The sequence below is a fragment of the Erithacus rubecula genome (genome assembly GCF_903797595.1).
Source record: "Erithacus rubecula genome assembly, chromosome: 10".
Lineage (NCBI taxonomy): Eukaryota > Metazoa > Chordata > Aves > Passeriformes > Muscicapidae > Erithacus > Erithacus rubecula.
In genome coordinates this window covers 18,792,607-18,812,728 of record NC_136662.1, presented here as the reverse complement: position 1 = coordinate 18,812,728, position 20,122 = coordinate 18,792,607, and the positions used below count along the sequence as shown (strand labels likewise).

The following is a 20,122-nucleotide window of genomic DNA, read 5'->3' as shown; positions in this document are numbered from 1 at the left end:
TTCACTGGGGGAGACAGCTGTGCTTCCAAGGAGGGCATTTCCCTTTGAAGAAGCTGGAGCTGGTGCATGGTATCAGCTCAATAATTTAATTTAAAAGTTAGAAAAAGGAATCGTATCTGGTTATCGTGGATTAATCAGAGTTTGTGGATGGGTTTATAAAATTAATTTATATACAGAGAGTGACTTGAATCAAAGCCCTGTGCTCTTCTGCAGCTGTCCATCCCTCAAGGAGCTCTGTTCCTCGAGCAGGCTGCTCTAAATTGCTTACTGTGGAAGCTGTGATACATCAGCAAACTTCAGATCTTCCCTCACATTCTTCCATCGAGTACAGCCTTCCAGTTACGCAATGCCACAGCCACCCCAAGGTTCAGCCAAGCAGGAGGGTGTTTGCAGGAGCTGTACCGAGTGCCAGAACAGGACAAATTATTCGTCACTTGCTCTTGCACGCTTTGAAGTGCAAATAAAGCAGACAACTTCAGTGCTGGGTTTTCCAACATTCCCTGACATTTCCACAGAGATCGAGGTATTGTCCACCCTTGAGCCTCTGACACTGGCTAGGAGTCTCAGGAAAGGACTTTTCCATAATTTCTCAGCAGCAGCCTTCCTCTAAGGACGCTTCGCCGCGCCAAAACGGAGGCTGAGTGCCGAGCTGGCGGCGCTTCTGCCTCCCGCCGGTGCCTGCGGGCTGCGGCTGCCCATCGGGATGTGCCTGCCAGGCAGGCTGAGGTTCCGTTCCGGGTGTGTTTGCAGCTCAGACTTATCCCAAACCTGGTGAGAGACAGACATCCAGTTTGGTGTCTTTTCCTGTGGTTTGGGGTTTTTTCCCCCCTCCCTCCCCCCGCTGGTTATGTCACTAGAAAGCGCTTCGGCTTTTTCTCCCGGGTCACACTCGTTAGTGCCCTCTGAGACGGGCAGGTTATTACGTGGATTACGTGGCTCACACAGCAGGCAGCTGCCCGGGCCCTGCAGAGGAGGGAGGAGAGCCGTGTTTGTGGCCAGTGCAGCGGCTGAGGGATCAGCCAGGACAGACTCCCGCCGGGATGTGGCCAGCGGCTCTACCTGCACAGGGTGCCCTGTGCCCGGCTCTCCCGCAGGCCCCATCCCCACACGGCGGCCGGAGGGTGGCAGGTAGCCCCGGCGCTGCGGCGCACCGGCTCGGGGCGGGGGCAGCACCGCGGCGGTGCGTGCAGGAGGCCGTGTCCAGGGCCAGCGCTGGGGACGGCGGTGTCGGGGAGCTGGGAGCTGCCCGGCCGGGATGCGGGGCCGGGTCACCCCGCGCCCCCCGAGCCCCGATCTCGCCTCAGCGCTCGCCTTCCTTTGTCCCGCTTAGTAACCGGCTCTCGCGGCCAATCGCCATCGAGCCGGCCGGCCCCGCCGCGCGCTGATTGGCCGGGCCGCCCGCAGCCCTCTGCCAATCCTGGCGCTCGCTGCTCCCTCAGACAAAGGCAGCAGCTCTGGCAACTGCGCTCCGTTCCCCCCGCCCCTCGCGCGTGCTCCGCGGCAGCGGCCCCTTGGCGGCCGGCCAGCCGGGGGACCTACCACCTCCACTGTGCGCCTCAGCACGGGGGGCCACTACGAAAAGGCGTGGAGAAAAGTGGAGAAAGCGACCCGGGCAAATGTTACAAAAGGAGAAAGCAGAATTTTTTTCTATGCTAAGATTTCTGTGCGGGCCTGCTTTGCCGGCGCGAAGAGGGACGTTTCTCCTTTATATCTTTTAATTTTTTGCCCACCCCTCTCTCCGCCTCGTGGTAGCGCCCGCTCACACACACCCCCGTTCACCTCCAAGGGGTTAAAAAGCCGGCGCGAAGCCCCGCCCCCTGGCGCCGGGGGGGCGTGGCCCGCTCCCCGGCTAGAGGCGGGTGGCGGCGGCCGGGCCCCTCAGAGCCGCTTAAAATGTCACCGAGCGCGGCCGCTCCGAGCCGGGCCCCGCCGCCCGCCGCCGCCGCCGCCCGCCGCCCCGCGCCGCCAGCAGGGCACGGCGGGCCCCGCCGCGGGCCGCCCGCCCGCCGCTGAGCCCCGCGCACCCAGCCCCGCACCGCGGGCACAGCGCCGCCCGCCCCGCTCGGGCTCCGCGCCCGCCCGTATTGTTGCCCGCCGCCGCTGCCTCCTTTCTCGTCCTCTGCCGGCGAAAAGAATTCATCCAGAGACTGAAATCGCCCCTTTTTTATCCGCCGCTTCCCACCATCCCCCGGCTTTCCTGCGGGGGGCTTGTTTGGCTTGTGTTTTAAAAATACCCCGAGAACGGCGATTTCTAGAGAGAATTCAGCAAAGTGGCTTTTCTGTGGAAAGGTGTCTTTTTAAACAAAAAGAAGCACTCTCTCTCTATATATATATTATATACATAACTACCGATCTTTAGTTCCTTCAGGGCAGCTGCTGAGGTGACTTGCGTGGAGGCTTTTTTTTTTGTTTTTTAAGTTCAATTTTGCGATTTAATTTTTTTTTTTTTCCTTTTTGCTAAAAGTGTTATTTTAGAGCGAGGTGAATTCTCCTCGGCTTTGTTTTCTTTTTCTTTTTTTATCCCATTTTTTGATTTTTTTTTTTTTTTCACCTCTCCATTAAAAGCCGAGCTATCCAACCTCTTATTTCTATCCCTGCCGGGACTTGGCTGTCGCGATGTACAACACGGTGTGGGATATGGACCGCGATGACACGGACTGGAGGGAAGTGATGATGCCCTATTCCACTGAGCTGATATTTTACATTGAAATGGACCCTCCAGGTAGGGAGATGAAGCCTGCGAGCGGCCCCCGCTCCTCCGGCAGCGGCTCGGGCACTGCCGTCCATCCCTGCCCTCCCTCCTCCTGCAGACTTTTCCCTTTTAAAATAAAAGGAGAGGGGGAGGGGGGGGTGGTGAAAATTAATATCTATAGTTAAACTTTGTGTAAACTTCCCAGGGACTTGAGCTCGCTCTCTCCTGGGCAAAAGTATTTCAATACTGGGGTTTTTTTTGTGGGGGAGGTGGGTGGATAAGAGCAATTTATGGTGCCCTTTGGGAGATGGAAGGAGGCAGGAGGAGGAGAGCTGCTCGCAGCCCCTCTCCCGTGTCTCCTTTTTTTGAAAGCCTTTATTGAAAAGCGTATATTTCGGCTGTATTCGCTCCTAGAGGAGCGCTTTTATTATCCTCTTCACCTGTGTGCCTTTATGTGCCTGTAACACTTTGATGGTGGTGATTTACCCACCTCCATTCAGTTCCAGTTTAATCGCTTTTACAGTCTCCAAGACTCTTTTCTCCCCAGCTCTCTGCCAGCAGTGACAGATGAGGTGTGTGCTGTCGCTGGGTTTTGGTGATGGGGGGATAATACTTGGGAACAGGCTGGAATCCATCCCTGGAGGCACAGTTACTTTGATAACGCTTAATAACCTGGTTCAAAAGGATTTGATGCACTTTTTCTTCCCTCCCCCCTCCATGGATTGCTGGTGCTGAAAATGGGGAAACGTATTATCCCTTGCTTCCCTGAAGTTTTTAGATGGGCAGAAAGTTTCTTTTGTGTCTAAAGAGGGAAGGCTAGTGAGGAGGAGAGGTTGAGTCTTTGGTAAATGAATTAAAGTAATCATAAATGGGTACTGGTGAAACTGTATCTATACCTGTAAGAGTCAAACAGGCTGAAACAGTAAGGGAATTGAAGAAGGGCCTTTATCTTCTCAGGTCTCTGATCTGTACAGACAGAAGGTACAGTAAAATATGCACCAAAAGTCTTAGCCTGCAGAGAAATTGATAGCAAATAGGTACATCTAAGTGCTGTCTTTTATGGGGCACGTACTTTCAGAATGTGCATTTCAACCTGTGCCTGAATCATGGCATGTATCTGCAAGTGTGGTTTATTCTCTTTGTTTCAGCACAGTGAGCTGTATTTGTCTCTCTGGAGGTATGTGGTACTTTAATTAAAACAGGAGGAGGTGATCATCCTGAGGTTTTTGGATATCAAGGATCTGTACTTGCTTCTTTAATAATTCTGACACTCTAAAAATTGGACAGATCTCTCAGACACACAGCACCGGCCACTACTCGTTAAATTCTTGCATAGCTGACACTACCTATTTTTAGATGTTACTCCTGAAAGCCTAAACTTCAGTCAAATCACTTTGCTTCTGTGAATTTTAAAGGACATCATTCTTGTAAATGCTTTTGATTTTTAACTGTTCACGAGGTAAGTATTTGTGTGTGCTTGTATCAAATGAACAAAAAACCCAAGTCCCATTGTAGGTGACTTAAAGCAATTAGTGTGGGGCTTTTATTAAAAAAAAAAAAAAAAAAAAGCCCCTTGAATGGCTTAGTACAAGGAGCCTGCTAAAAGGGGCTGGATAAATTCAACTGGTCAGAAAACAACTTTGCAGTGTTTCTGCAGGGATTTGGCCATGCAAAATTCTTAGGAAACCTTTCAAAGTTTACATTAAGAAGCAGCTCTTCTATCATTAATAATGCCAATGCTTCCATCACTGGAGCCCTCTTGTCAGGGATCAAGGATCTGCACAGTCCAAACACCAGTTAGCAAAAGGACTTCGTGTTACAGGCTGATCCGTGAAGTGTTCAGTAACTTTATCTTTCATATTTTTAAACTAGACGAGCCAGAGCTGGAAATGATGCATGGGATAATCCCCATGTGTATGTCCTGATTTCATGGAACTGCAACTTTTAAATTTCAGGGGGAGGGAGGGAGAGCGTGGCAGAGGGGGTCTGCCTTCTCCCCGTCCGGAGGCAGGGTAGGAAAGCATTTTCTGGCCTGGGATGATAGGTCATCCCTAAGGGGAGTGTGGAAGAATTTATTTGGAAGGCTTAAACACTCGGCATGCCTTGGGATAAAGTCAGTGCGTTTGCACCCGGTAACACCCGCAGCTGCACCTGGCGCCGTCCCAGCAGAAGCTGGTGAAGGGTTCGGGTGCAGCAGGAGCCCGGGCGGCTCCCGGGAGCGGCGGCGGCGTTCCCTGGCGGCAGGCGGGACAGCCACGGGCAGCCCCCGGCAAGGAGCGCTCCTTTGTTCGCAGCTTGAGCCCGGAGATCCCCGTTGGGTTCAGCGGCGGGCACGGCGGATCCCGGGAGCCCAGAGTCTGGGATCACGCATGACTGCCCCGGCTGCGTTTCACTGCCTCTAAACTTGAGGCAGAAGACAAAAGCAAGGTGAACATAATGTGCGGTGTCACCCGTAACCTCCGAGCCCAGGGTGGGGATACTGTTTCTCGTTAAGGGCCAGCAGACCTTTAATTTATCTTGGCAGGCCGTCTTAATACCCACCTTAGCCTTGCCCAATAATAATGCAGAAATAAAATCTGGTGATGGCAGGCGGCCTGCAGCGCAGCCGGAGCTTCTGTCAGGCCTCGGTGCACCTGCACCAGCTTATCAGCGTGCCTGTGTTTGCTGTGTGGGGCTGGAGGTGTAAATGGATGTCCAGAGCAGGTCCTGGAGCCTCTCTGCTACAAGGTTTGCTCTAAAGTTCAGAAATAAAAGTAATAATGTCTCTCTCTCTCAGGCAACAAGGAACTGCAAGCCCCCCCTAATCCATTCTGAACATAGGAGTGGGACAGTTCTCCCAAACAGAGTGGTGGAACTAGGGATGCAGCTCTGCCAGCCTCACAAAACATAGTTTAGAACAGTATAGCTTACACAGCAGCCATAGTGGTGACAACCAGAATTTTTCCTTCTGCTTGCATTTAATTTTGCACTTATGCATGCATCACTGGGATAAGGGAAGCTCTCTTTATAGCACCATGCAACCAGTAACTTCCAGTATCTAAAGACACAACTTGCATATAGCTAACATAGCAGCTTCTCAACTTTCTAATGATGGATTAAGTTAGAGTGTTGTGGCTGTAGCAGCATCATGTGCTGGCTCTGGCATTAGGAAACTGTCAGGGGTTCACTCATATGTTTGTTGTTGCTGTGGGTCTTGCTGCGTGAGAACACAAGAAAATAGGTCCTGGGTTGAATTTAGTTTATTTGACATCACCGGTTCAGGTCTGAAAAAAGTTGTTACTGCCAGAACTTTTTGAACAGAGGATTTCAAATTGACTGCAAAAGTTACCAGAGTATCTAAAGCACTGCTACCTACGTATTGCCTCACTTCTACACAGAAAGGCTAAATAATGTCTTTCCTCTGTAGATCTGGGATACATTATCAGTTGTGTTGGTGATAAAATGTGTAATCACTGAATACATTTTGTCACAGTTGGATGAAAATCAGTAAGAGTGTTCCGCTGGGGTTTCTGATACAGATGTCAGCAAAGATATTTGGCTCAGCAGCAAATTAGAGGTTAGTTTCCTTTGTGTGGGTTATGAGGAAAACCACAAGTGTAAGGTAGGTTTCCTAATGCAGAATGGGCTCTGTCTATGAGCAGATAGTACAGTAACTCTTTGACCTAAAGCTATATGGAAGCTACCTGCTTGAACCCTGGAATATGACCAACTACATTTATAACTTGATCCAGCCATCTTTTTCAAGAACAGTACTTTGCCTTGCCTCATGTGCTGCAGCAATGCTGTTGCTACAAAATCTTTCAATAATTAAGTGGGGGGATCAATAATCTGTGAGCTACTTAGTTTAGTCTGCTTTGTAGAAGCAGCACTGCCAGTGTATGAGTAAGACAAGTATTCCAAGCATTCAAGGGAAAGACTGTATTTATTCATTATAGTTTCTATTTTCTTCTCATATATAATTTGACAACCCTTATTTTAGGGGAGCGATACTGTAATTGTAATTTGGAAAACACAGGGTTCTGAGCTCAAGGGCAGTGTTTACTGGGATACCAGGCATGCTGTATCATTATCAGTGTTATAGTGGAAACTGAATGTGGCTTCTCAAATTGGGTTTGTGGTACACAGTAGCCAGATGTAGATGAACACTGCCTGTCTATGCCTGACTAGTTTTCCAGTGGGAGAACAGATGCAAATTTGAATAGCATTGTCAGTGTTGTCCTTCAGCTTATCTGACTCCAGAAGCTTATCAAAGAATAGTTCTGTTCTTGCACATCTAAAAAAAAATTTGGTTCTACTAGTGCATGTATTCAAAACAACAGCACTGTAGCTTCCACTGTCTTTTTTGCAAATTTAAGTCTTGCATATTTCAAAAAGTAGATGTTTGGGACTGAGAGTTTCCCTGTTACAGAGAGGAAGTTTGTGCAGGCTGATTTGAGGTAAAGCAGGGAGTAAATAAGGCTCAGTCACTGTATTCTGCATATCTGGGAAAATTGTTTGGATTGGAGTCTCAGCTTCTATGAGGACAGTGGTGTGAAATGCTTATATTCTGTTCATGTTTCACCTACTGGCCTTTTTATTTAATGACTTCTGTAGCCATTCTTTTATTTCTGAATGCATTTTTAGGCTTGCTTTCTGTTTTTATTTTGATGGCTCTGTTAAAGAAATCACTCATCAGCTTTCAATTAAATACATGACCACAAAAAATAGCATCATTAATAGAAAGTGAAATGCAGTTTTGCTTGAGATGAGAGAGCCTGCCTTAAAAGGCTGGCATTTGTGTTTATCACTGGGTTTCAAATTATGTAGAAATAGTTGGGGAGGCAAAACTTGCTAAAGGGAGTTTTTCAGCTCTGTGTTATTAAAGTTATAGGCCTATGCACACTAAAACATGAGGGGACATTCTGAGAAGAAACCAAGTTCTTCAGCAAGTGCTTTTGCAGAAAATGTTATTTCTGCAATTGTTATTCCAAACAGTTTTGTGTTTTGCATGATTCCTGTATGGGACAGGAATTAATTGTGGTATTCCTTCTGTCTCACGTGTTTAAAAGGAGAAAACTCTTCCTGGAGTTTTCTGTGGGGGTTATTGCCTTCCCAGGCAGCAGAGTTCTCTTCTGTCTTTGCCATTGCCTGCATGATTATCTTATTCCAGACTGAAGCTATTTGTGCTTATCTTTGCTCTACAGCTTGGGAAAACAGAGGCATAGCTGGTCATACACATCTGCACCCAGGACTGAATGCAGTTGGGTGCCTTACATCACCTCATGTTGGTTGTTTAGTGAGTCACTTTTTGGGCAGAGAGCTAGAGAAGAATGAAGAATACTTTTATCAATATGCCCTGTGTATTTTAAAGCTTAGGCTTTATTATTGTCAGAAAGACTGTTAACTGTGTTGAAACAGGTTGCTGTAGAACTTCAATCCCATTAAAGCAATAGGTGTGTTCTAGCTGGATTTTTTGGAAAACTCATTTTTGTAAAGTAGGTTGCTGAGTAATGCTTAAGGAACAATCTCTGCTCATGTACTAAGTGCCCCTATGGAAATGAGTCAAATTGTCTTTTTTTCTTCTGCTTTTTATCTCATTTTCTTCTGACAGGTTAAAGTCTGCACAATAGCTAAGTAAGCAAGAATTCACTCCTCCACATAATATAAACTACAGCAGTGAGCTGGTGCTGTGTCCCCAAACAGTGTGAGTGGATGTAACTTCTTCAGAAGATATCTTCATTGTCCTTCACGTTTGTTGTGTCCTCCACTCAATAGACAAAGACTGCAATGTTCCAGTGAATATATTCCAGTATATTAAGTTCATCTAGTTCTGAAGAAAAGTGTCTGTATACAGGGATCTCTACAAGGATTCATACAATACAAAAAAAAAAGGCAAAGTGCAGGTGGTGCCTCTTGTAGCCTTTCCAAAAAGGACTCCATCTGCCCTGCTGAACACCAACCAGCTGCCTGGTGAATCCTGGTCTGAAGTACAATGAGCTATGAAGCTTTCCTGTGGCTGAACAGGATCCAGGATCTTTGCTGGCTTTGAGTGAAGCAGCACACTCAAGATGGATGCCTTCCATCCAGAGCACTTTGAAAGAGCAGATGAAATACTTCAGCTGCTTTAAGCCTGTGACTGCTTCCAGCATTCACCCAGAGTCTACCAGTTTTTGTGATTTTAGTGGTAATTCATAGGAATATTAGTTCTAAAAGCAGATATCCCTGAAGATGACACATAATTATCTAGATATGGCTTCAAAAACATCACATTTCTCTGCACAAAAGTTGGTGGGTTTGGAAGAATTATAAAAATACCAATCTACTCCTTAATATTGTTTATTTACTACAGAACAACTTAGTGTCACTTTGTGATTCTTGTACTTCAGGTTAGTTTTCCCTTCCAAACATAATCCTTTCCTTTTATTAAATGTGCCTTACTCTCTGTTAGTTTTTTCCTCTAACACATGAAATAAAAATACTGAAGCAATTCTTTTAGTTTTTTGCCTTTTCTAGCCTCATCCTAACTTTGTCTCTGGAGTCCCTAAAATCTGATGCTGCACACAGTCATCTTTTTTTTTGGAGGAATTCTTTCCTTCCTTGCATATCTCCCCTTAAAAAACATAAACAAAAGCCCTGAAGGCATAGCTGCTGCCATGGAGTTCAAGAAAATTTGCTGTAATGGGAGGAACTTGGCTCACTGTTGATATGTGGGGCTTTTTGAGTGTGGGCAGTAGGGCTTGCACTCAACACCTGTCCCAGGAAAATGTCTTAGAGGTAAAATGGATAAGTTCATTGACAATCATTATGCCTGTAAGTTTTGTTATCTGTTACAGCCTGAATTTGTACATTGCAATTGAATTTCCCAGGCTGTCAGTGCTCCTGCTGTTCTGCCCTGTGTAGTTGTCCTGGGGACATTGTCAGAATCTACATTGTTGGCCCTCAAGGAACTGCTCCCAAGTGGCAAATTAGAAGTCTTTGGCAGTTTTGGCTTCGTTGCCCTGATTCATCTCCCTTCTCCAAGAGTGCCTCTTGAAGGATACAAGGCAGCTTGAATCAATGAGATGAGTGTTCAAGATCCTTTCAGTTTTGAAGGCTGCAGTACAGTCTCACTGATAAGTTTTGGGGCAGTGAGAGAAGTCAAGCTGCTGCTCTGAAATGGCTTTCATTACAATATTTTGAAGATCACGATGTATTGAGTAAGGAGATTGAATCTGAGCATGAGCAGTGGCCAGGCTTGACTCTCCCATCTCTGCTCTGAGCTCCCCTTCTGCTGCAGGCACTGCATGGAATCCCATGGACTGGGACTTCTGCCTCAGTGGAGCTTCCTTCAGGATCAAGATTGTTAAAAAAGATGACTCATGACAAAGTGTACAACACATTCCCTCTGAATGCCTTTTTACCCTCAAATTTCTTTTGGAGTCTTGATTTAGAAACACACCTTTTGATCTTGATTTAGATGGCTCACTCTTAGCAGTTTAGGCAGTATTGAAATATTTGTACTTTGGGGACTAGAAAATGGTTTGACATAGCACAAGGACAGGTACTGTATGAGGAACAACTTTACATGCTGCTCTGAAAGATTGGAGCTAGTGGTAAGCTGAAATAAAATGCTGCTTACAGCAGCAAGAATCATATGCATTTCCAGCTGTATTATTATTTTTAAATAGCTTCTTGTGCAGCAAACTTCTCAGTAGCACCAATTATTTCTGTGAATTGGATCCCCTGTGAGGTTTGTACCTGACATCTGGATGGATGTTTAGTCTTTGAAATACCTGGGGAAAACAGCCCTGAGCTGTTTTTATTTAAATTATTTATTATTTAAAATTAGTTATTATTTATCTTTTTCTTTCGGCTTTGGTATGTCTCCTAGTCATAGCTGTCACATCTATGAAGTCAGCTGGCCTGACTTCATTCCCTCTCTTGCAAAAAAGCCAGTTCTTCGTTCTCAGTCATTTCAGTTCTTTGCTTATTCTGAATTTTGTGTTTTCCTTGCTCTTGTCAAAAAATCTATTCCCACATATTGACCAAAGAGTACTTATAACAGTGGCTGGAAGACTCTGCCTGTGGAGGAGTAGAAAACATGCTGTGGTATTTCTTCTGTGAAGGCAGATGAGGAGCTGGTTTAGTTGGAAAGCAGAAAGGGAAACTCCTTGCACTTCACATTTACTTTTGCTATATAGTCTTCTAGACCTGGCATTTGATACTGTAAAGTACAATATTCTTGTTGAATACCTGCAATTTTCCTTGCAATAAAATGTCTGTCATGGACTTTCATCCAGAGTTGGCAAAAGCCTGGGCCTGCTGTCTACATGATAAAATTATTCCTTCCTTGTGTGAGCCAGGCATGTGATGCTGGGTAGTGATAACCTTTGAGTGATGAAACATGGCAAAAGTTCTAAAACCTCTCCAGTTCATTAAGACTGTGCTAATTATGCCTGGTAGGTGAAAGAGGACTTATCCTTTTTATCCTCCTCATGTTAATTTTGGGGCAGTCACCTCAACCCTGTTGATCATGGAACCTCTGACACTGCTGTAGCTTTGCAGCAGTTACACTGAGCTCTGGGTTGGAAGGGAAACAGTTTTTCTTTGGGAAGTGAAAATAATTGGGAAGCTGGGATTTTTTTGGCTTTGCACCTTCATGCAAAGGCTGGAAGGGGAGGAGCTGTGTTTTGGTACAGAAGTCAAAGATTCCCATGCCATTTATCTGACTGTGAACATCCTCCATTTCTTATGTCTCAGCACGTGAAGTAATAGGGCTTGCAAAGTAGTGAGAGATGCTTTTGAAATGCCCAAAGAAATGCTGAATTTGATCCTGCCTCTTCACACACTGTTGTTGTCCCCTGTTCTGCAGGTGTCCCAGAGCAAATAATATTTTAACCTGTGCAGTAGCTGCGGATGCTCATGAGGAACAGAGTGCAGCAGAAGCCTGTCAGACTGTAGGAGGTGAAACAGTGATTGGGAGGTGTGGGAGAGGGCTGGATAACTCGGGAGTTTTCAAACAAAACAGATCTTTATCAAAAAAGCCAATTAATAAACGCTGAAATATTTCTTAAAGGTGTTTTTTTAATGAAAGTTCATAGAAACACAAGCAAAGCTATAATGGGAGTGTTTTCATTGGAAGCCTGCCTGGCTTTCTGCCAACTTGTCTGCTGTTTTCTGTAATGAGATATTGAAAGACTTCAATTCTTTGAATATGTCTTACTCCTTGGCATCTCGCCTATTTTGGGGGAGGAGGGTGAAAATGTGAGCATGCCTGAGGTTCTGTGGCCAGCAATAATTCCATCAAGGAGCTTCCTTCCCCGTTCCCAGAGCAGTTCTCCGTGCACATGAGCTGCCCTTTGAGGAAGGGCAGCTTCGAAGGGCGTCGGTGCTCAACGCTCTGCACAAGGGTCTTGGCAGGAGGAGTGAGATGTGGAGCTGCCAGGATCATTCACCTGCCAGTGAGGGCTGCAGGTGTGCACCACCCTCCTCTTTGTCAGCTGGAAAACCTCTGCAGAAACCTGGGCTTCTTCTGTCTTTGAGGGGCTCTCATGCAGCAGGGACAAGTACAGGGCTCCTGAGGGAGGGAAAGATTTTGAGGCTTTGCCCGAAATGTTTTAGAGAAATTGAGAAGAGTGTTTGAGAAATTGAGTAAGACGGCAGAGAGCAGTTAAAGATTGGGGGGAATTTTTCTCTTCAACAAAGCTAGCCTACATTTTCATTGCAAGTCTTCATCTATATCTCCAAAGGGAAAACCCTTCTCTCCTCAAGGACTGTGTCATTAAAATGTTAGCTGGCCTAACCACAGATTACTTGCATGTTTCCATAGCAATGACACTTTGTAGAGCTTTATATTACAGTTCGCAGGGTATCTACTGTACATCAGCCTTTTTGAAGCTGAGTAACTGTCTTGGAAATCCTCTGATCAGTTTTCTGCTTGTCACAATGTGGAGAGAGAGTAGATTGAGAGCATCAGAAGGAAGGCTAGTAAACAAGCTCGTGGAAGTGCTGAGGGACTAAAAATTGACGTTATCAGAGTACTTCATAGTTGTGATTATTTGTAACAGTAAGGTAGATTTAATGTTGCATTTAAACCCTCTGTGCTTTTAAGTATCTGGCTTGAAGCTCTTAGAAAATACTGGAAGAAATAAGTTGTGGAGCCATCCTTAGACTAAGTGGCATCTGCCTTAAAACTGAAAATTAGAGTTTAATTAAGTGGCAGCTTGATTTTGTATGCAAATACTGCAGCCAGAGAAGAAACAGCCTGCTTGAGTGGATACTGTGTGGGATATAGCACTTGGATACCCGAGGCATTCTTCCTCTTTTACTCCTGAATCAGTGCCATTGAAAACCCTCACACACAGGGCTGGGTGGCTCTTAGATCATGTAAACTTGTAAAATCCCTTGTTCAAAACCTGACTGGGGAACGTGTGTATCTCATTGTAGTCACAGCCTACTTCACTGCAGTTAAATTTAGGATTAATATAGCCCACAATTTTTTACGAGAGACTTTAAAAGAAATGCAGTGGCGTTGAACTTCAGACTCTTGCCAGCTCTCCTGCTTGCCTTGGTGTTGGAGGCGCCTCGAATTTCAGAGAGTCGACTCAGTTAAAGTCACCTTTGCAAAAAACAACTCTGCACAGTCCAGAAAGCATCCCAAAGGTACCTGTGGCCGAGCCCAGTGCACGGGCTGTTGTGTCCCTGCACGGCAGCTGTGGGAGCAGCTCTGCTGAAGGTACCTGCTGGAAATGGCACAGCAGCCTCCAGGGCCTGACGTCAGCAACATCCGATCCTGCGCCCGGCACGCATTGGCTGCCATCCCTCTGCTCCAGCACCAGCTCGTTTTTATTTCCCCCTTCTAAGTGACACTGAGCTGGGATTGGGATTTAGCTCAAGCTAGTCTGCCTGGGAAAGCTAGAAAGAGGGAACTAGAGTTGCTAAAGAAATTAAAACCAGATATGCCCGTGAATGCGGGAGGGAGAGCCAGTCTGCTCTCATTGCCAGGCGGTCACTGAGAGCTGAACCTGATCTTTGGAATGTTCTCAAGGGGGAAGGAAGGTACAACTGAGCTGTCACCTTCTGGGGTTTGGAAAGATCTGTGCTCCAAAGCTGTGCTAGAGACATGGTAGGGGAAGGATGCTCGTTTATCTGGTGCAAAGAGAATGTTCTTTATTAGAATGGATAGATCTGTTGTGCTGTTAATCACTTGTGATCAGTGTTTCTCTCCCAGGAAAAAGAAGGCAAGAAACCATCAGGATCACTCACTTTAATCAGAGCTGGTTTTGAGATAAAGTAAAATTGTGCCTGTGGCTAGATCAGAATTGGGCTCAGTGACATGGAAAGAAACACGGCTGCTCTTGAAAGCATTTCTCTTGACTTCAAGCCAGTCTTATCTTGCTTTAGGATTTTAGCTCGCTAATATTCATTGAGTAAGGCATATAAAACTGAATTATTTTGAATTTAAAATCAAGATCTGTGGACTCTTTGAGGCTCTATGTAGCTTCTCATAGAAAGCACAGGATTTCTCCTAGCAGGGTGGTTAGTACCAAACAAAAACTTCTTTAGGATGCCTCTTCTAGCAACCTATTGGGCTAGCATTATGAGAGCAGCAGTGTGGTGGGTGCTGCTCTGTTGCAGTAGACTTACCATGCTCTTAGAAAATATTCCCCTTTGTCATCACAGGGGCTGGGCTGTGAGGTTTCTAAACTAAATTTGTGAGTGTTCTCCATTTAGTACAGAATAAAGTCTATAGGCTGAGAGGGTAGCCAAGAAATGTATGGGCATGTTGGCTGTGGGGTAAAGTAAGGGCAAGGGCCTGGTTCTGTATCCAGTACAGGGGAAAATCTATTATGAGTCAAAGAGCTCAAAGCATTGAAAGTAAAGAGTTAGATACATAGCTCTTTGGAAACAGGATCCACCCTCGCAAATAGTTTTGTATTTTTGAAATGTGCAAGCTATTAAAAAGCATTTTTCAAAAGTCTATTGTGTAAAGGACTGGCTTCCATGAGTCAGGTTTTACAGGAACTGGTCCAAGCCTTATTCTTCTCCCTGAAAGAATTTCCTTCCAGTTTTCTCATGAAGAATGAAGTTCTGTAGGCAATGTCCCGATAGTGAGAACTGATATCTGCCTATAAAGGGAAAGGAGAAACTCCCACCTGTAGTAGGGACACTTGGTGTAATGTCTAGTGCTCTGTGTCCAAACTCCCATTCCTTACCTTTCTGGTCTTTTTTAGTTTGCTTTTCTGTGCCCAGTGCTTTGGAGTGAGCCCTGACAAAGCTGCCAAATAATCCCACAGTGTATAAAGGAGCAAGACTTAATCTTACAAGGAGGGCTAGAGAAGTATTCAAGTACTCTAGAGAACACTTGAAAGCCCCTTCTGGAAAGCCCCTACTACCAGTGTACAACAGGCTTTTTACACTGTAAAATACCTTGAAGTTGTTGATATGTCCAGGCCTTAATTTGAAAATCCCATTGAAATAATTGTAGGTGCTGGTACAGTTTTCTAAGAACTCTGCACTCTTGTGTGTTTTTTCACATAACACTTAATATGCTTTTTGATGGCTCAGAGCCTACAAAGGATTCTGGAGTGAATGTACAGGTTTTCTGAACTCAGATGTACTATGATGTGCAGACACTGATGAGGCTCAGGGTGCTGTAGCTGTCCTGTCCCAGATGTGATGTTGGGAGCAGGGAGGACCTGATGGCATTTTTCTATTCAGGAACTTTGAATGGGGGAGATGGAACAGCACAGTGAATACAATTGATTCCACAGGCTTAGCCTGGGTATGTGTTCCTCTGATCCTGAATGGGGCTGGGAGCTTCAAGCAAAGCAGGGTTGGAGTCATGTCTTGCTCTCAATGGTGCTTTGTGCAAATACTTGTGCACTACACAAACAACCGTAGTAGCTGAGCTAGGAATAACTGAAGCTGCATAACCAGGAAGCTACTTCACTGAATCCGAAGGTTTTCACCTTCCTTTTACAACAAGACCTGTTATTGCCTCACTAGATGTGTGCACACCTGAAAGTTCCCAGCTCACCCCATAAAAAGAACCTGTATGCTAGGGTTTAATGCTCGGTCCCACAGAATGAATGCTGCTATCTGAATCAGGTGTTTGGTCAGCAACCCCAGGGTGCAAACGTCTGGGTCAAGGTTCACATTTAGTTTAGATTGGCTCAATTAAAGCATCTACTGGTTTGTCAGAGAACAGTGAAGTTACTGTGTTGGATATTCAGCATGAAATGGTATTTGGAGCTGCAGTTGGAAGCCTGTTTTCTCTTCTTTAATGTGGGAGGTGTGGCTCGGAGGTGAGCAGCTGGATGGTGCCAAGTAGCACATCTCTCAGTGCTGAGCCATTTGGTGCTGAAGCTGGAGATCAAAATCTTCTTTCTGCTGCCTTTATTTGTGTTTCTGTGTGTACATGGGGACTGTGCATCTGAAAGATGGCTGTTGTCACTGTGTCAGGCCTGCTCGCTGGTGCTTGTGTAATCTGATGGCAAGGGCACAGGGCTGGGAGCACAGATGTTCAGGGTCTGACTTAGAAACATGCTAGCAGCAAATCAATGTGTGTAGCTGCTTTCTTACTCAGAATGTGAATGTGACCTGTCCCTCCATAAAACACTCTCATGAAATGGCTAAAAAATGCTCATTTTTGGTGGCAATGTTCTTTATGAAGCATCCAGTCTTTGCAAAACAGGGGAGAGAAATCAGGATACCTTTCCCAAAGAAATAAGAAAGAAAATCTGCAATACATTTCTGCTCACAAAACAGTCTCTCTCAGTACATCAACTTGCCTGAATTACTGATTGAGGGCTTACAGTCAGATTCATGATAAAGTTGTTTGAGCAAAAACTGGCCAAACAGAAACAGCTTTGGTGTCTTGTATGCCCTTACATTGTGTAACCTATTTTGAGAATGGAAGTAAAGCCTGGTTGGTTTTTTTTGTTTGGTTTTATTTGCCATGAAAGTTTGCCATGAATTCAGGATAGGGGAATTCTGGGCAGGCGTGCACCAGTCCTGCAGGTGTGCAGTTCTGCCTGTTGGGCATCTGTGGCATCCCTTTCCTGTGGTAAACAGCTCAGCTATGCAAAGCAGTGCAGGCAGTCTGACAGTTATCTAACGTCCCCTGTCCCTTCCCTTATCACCTGGTGTCCTGTAGTACTCAAAGAGTCCCAGCCTTTGTTCCAGACAGGAGCCTAAATGGCAAACCCAGTGTGAAACGTGAGCCTCGGGTCTAGGACAGATACAGCCCTGCCCAGCCACCACTGCTCTCTAGCAGTGTTTTTCCCTCTTCAGAGTTCACCTGTTTGCTCTTGTGGGTTGGCTTCAGGGCTGCTGATGCCTGAGCAACTGGAGTTTTTCCACGGTGGTGTCCAGTGCTCTCCAGGCTGTGGCTTTCAAGCACAATACACCTTTGTATTTGTTTGGAGCTTTAGGCGGCACCTGCCCTTGTAGTCGTGCCTGCACCAGTCTTCTTTTAACAAAAACTCACATTTCCTCATACTCCTTACTTTTCCCCTCCCTCAAGCAAGTGTTTGATACTGAAAAATCTCAGGTCACAGTGGAACAGTTGACTTCAGACTTCTCTTAAGATTACAAGTTCCTTTTGGTTTGAGAGAGCTTGAAAGCTGAGTTCAAGATGCACATTTTCTTTGGTTATTTTACTGTCATATTTCATTAATAGTTCAGTGATTATTTTCTCCTGTTTACCTTTTGTTAATCTGTTTTTAATTTCCAGCTCTTCCTCCAAAGCCCCCCAAACCAATGACACCAGTCAATACAAATGGAATTAAAGACAATTCCAGTTTCTCTCTGCAGGAAGCAGAGTGGTACTGGGGGGACATCTCAAGGTAAGCAATATTTTAGAATATATTAATTAAAATCTATTAATATATATTGTTAAAAGTAGGATAAGCCTGCTAGAATCCAAGACAAAAAGAACATGCCTACTTCAGGCAGCATTTTACTGCTTTAGGACTATGCTTGGCAAATCATCTAAGGGAAAGTATTCAGTTGGATTCAGGATATTTAAGTTGTTGCTCTTCTGGTGCAGATATTGCCAGTCTTGGTGACAGTTACTTTTGAGTTTTTAAATTTGTCAAAAATACAATCTTTAAAAAGAAGAGACATGCTTCTGAATCTGGTATTTAATATAGTGTTGTAAGCATGCAATCCTGGAATGCATGCAGTTCAGAAAATTGTCAGTGTAAAAATATTTCAAAATAAAAGGAGTTGCATTCTTATTTTTTGTTTCCTTATATTTGTTTAAAATTTCAGCTAAATTAATCTCTATTACATGGTGACATGAAAAATAGCTCTTACAAATGCTCACCATCACCCACCTATACTGAGCAGATGATACAGACACATACCAAACAAACTAAGTTCTGCCTCTTAAAAAAACCCTTTTCTATGTACTTGAGAAAATAGATGGCTTGAGCTAGGTTCAGAAAATGAAAGGCCTGGTTTTATATACTTAATTGCATAAAAGAGCTGAAATGTTCAGTCATCTCTTACCCTCTTAAGGCACTTCTGAAGGATCTAGAATTTGGAGCTGTAAAAGGACAGGCGAGCATGCTGGGAGTGTGACCAGGAATTGCTCAAACCTGTGCACATAATACTTTGAAGCACTTTGGCAGATAGAGGCATGAAGACTGTGTTTGCCACATAATCTCACTGACGTTCTGAGAAGGGAAATAAAGTTTCCATATCTTTATTGTACCACCCTTATCTTTTTATAAAGCAAACCCTCATAGATCTTGCTTTTGAAAGGCCTTGGCAGAGATATTTTTCTGTTAATTTTAAGCTGAAGCAGAGTGGCAAAACCCGATCACAAAACCCACTAGAAAGAGTTTGTTTAAAAGTGCTCAATATTGGTATCAGTTTATTGACTGTGGATTTGTCCCCCAATTAGCAGTGCACATGATGGCAGGAGCTAATGCACTGCAAATCACATTGGAGTGGCTTTATTAGATTAAAACTTGATACACGCTCGTGTGAAGATGGAATTGTTTATGACCCTGGGTTGGCTGCCAGCAGGTACAGCCTAGCAGGGCAGGAGCAATGTTCTTCAATTAAGGACTTGTGCTGAAAATTCTGTCATGAGCTCCAGGGTGCAACTTGCAGACCCAAACTTGTAGGTCATATCTGTCCATTCAAAAAGGAGTTAACTGGGTCCAATCTGCAAAATGGTCTGAGAGGAGTAAATGAATGTGAGCATGTGATACTCAGTAGGAGCCAGTTTTACTAACAAAATAGTTTTCAGGTAGCTAAATCAAGCTAAGGCTATTCTTTTGTTATTCTTTTGAATACTTTTGTTCCTTAGTATTTGAACAAAAAAACCTGCTGTTGATTTTTCTTTGTAAGATTCAGCTAGGCTTTCTGCAGCACCGAAAGAATGTTCAGGCTACCTGAGAAACTTTAGTTTCCAAATGATGGTGTTAAAAGTGCTTAGGGCTTCCAAATCCTTTGAGGGACTGTTATAAAGTGAGATACATAATCTGGGTGAAATGCTCATAAGCCAGATGCATATCTCTTCACCTGAAATGATTTTCTTAATGCTTACAGGTACTCGCTTTCATTAAAAGATTTCTTGGTTTAGCTTAAAGCTCTGGACTCAGTATCCTTCTGCCTCAGTTGTAAATAAGGAAAAGTTGCACTGAAGCTAGCAAGGTTGTAGTGGTTTAAAAGGGCTGTAAATAAGATCAGAGTTAAGCCAATAATGAGCCTCTTGAGACTAAAACTGTGCTAAACTCTAGGCACCTTTGAGCTGTGATTCTGGAGACCATGTCTTAAGAGGTCAGGACTGGCTTCTCAAAGGGCACCTGTTCCAGTGTGGACTTTAAAACCTGAACAGATTAAAGGGGAAGGTTGTGAACTGAGTCACAGCTGCTACTGTTGTTTAAACAGAGACTCCTTCCTAAGTGGCAGTTGGCTGCTGCTACTTTTCTTCAGTACAGCTGCACAAGCTGAGACTTGCTTTAGGTGGCCTAAAAAACTGAAGAGCCTGAGCGTGACAGAAGATTGAACTCTGCAGACATTGGTGCTGCTGGGTCTGATGTTTTACCTGTGGCAAAGATGATCATGTCCTTAGCACTTCTAATTTTGCCTCTCTTTCCATTCTCCAGGGAAGAAGTCAATGACAAATTACGAGACATGCCAGATGGAACATTCCTGGTGCGCGACGCATCGACCAAGATGCAGGGAGACTACACTCTGACACTGCGGTGAGCACTGGGCACTTGTGGTCCCCTCAGCAAAGCCCTGAGGAGCTGTTGCCATACCAGTGACAGCCCTGGCTCTGTAAAGCTCGTGTGGCTCAAGCTGAGAGATGTTCCCAGCTCTGCACATCACAGAACACGCGAATAAAGAGCCAGTCTGACAGTCAGCTCTGCTCTGTGCATGGAGTCCTGTCCCTCATTAAATACTACCCTAAGGATCTCTGTGTAGGTGAGATGGGACTCAGGGAGGAGA

At 45.0% G+C, this 20,122-nt stretch overlaps 1 protein-coding gene across 1 annotated transcript in view; it reads left to right on the top strand.

The window, feature by feature from the left end:
• The first annotated feature begins 2,031 nt into the window (after positions 1-2,031).
• LOC306805978 (phosphatidylinositol 3-kinase regulatory subunit gamma) overlaps positions 2,032-20,122 on the top strand; it is a 29,690-nt gene continuing 11,599 nt past the window's right edge. Inside the window, exons 1-3 of the mRNA XM_079314322.1 lie at positions 2,032-2,722; positions 17,388-17,499; positions 19,777-19,875. Coding sequence (XP_079170448.1) covers positions 2,617-2,722; positions 17,388-17,499; positions 19,777-19,875 — 317 coding nt within the window. The 5' untranslated portion in view covers positions 2,032-2,616. The remainder of the gene's footprint in view (positions 2,723-17,387; positions 17,500-19,776; positions 19,876-20,122) is intronic.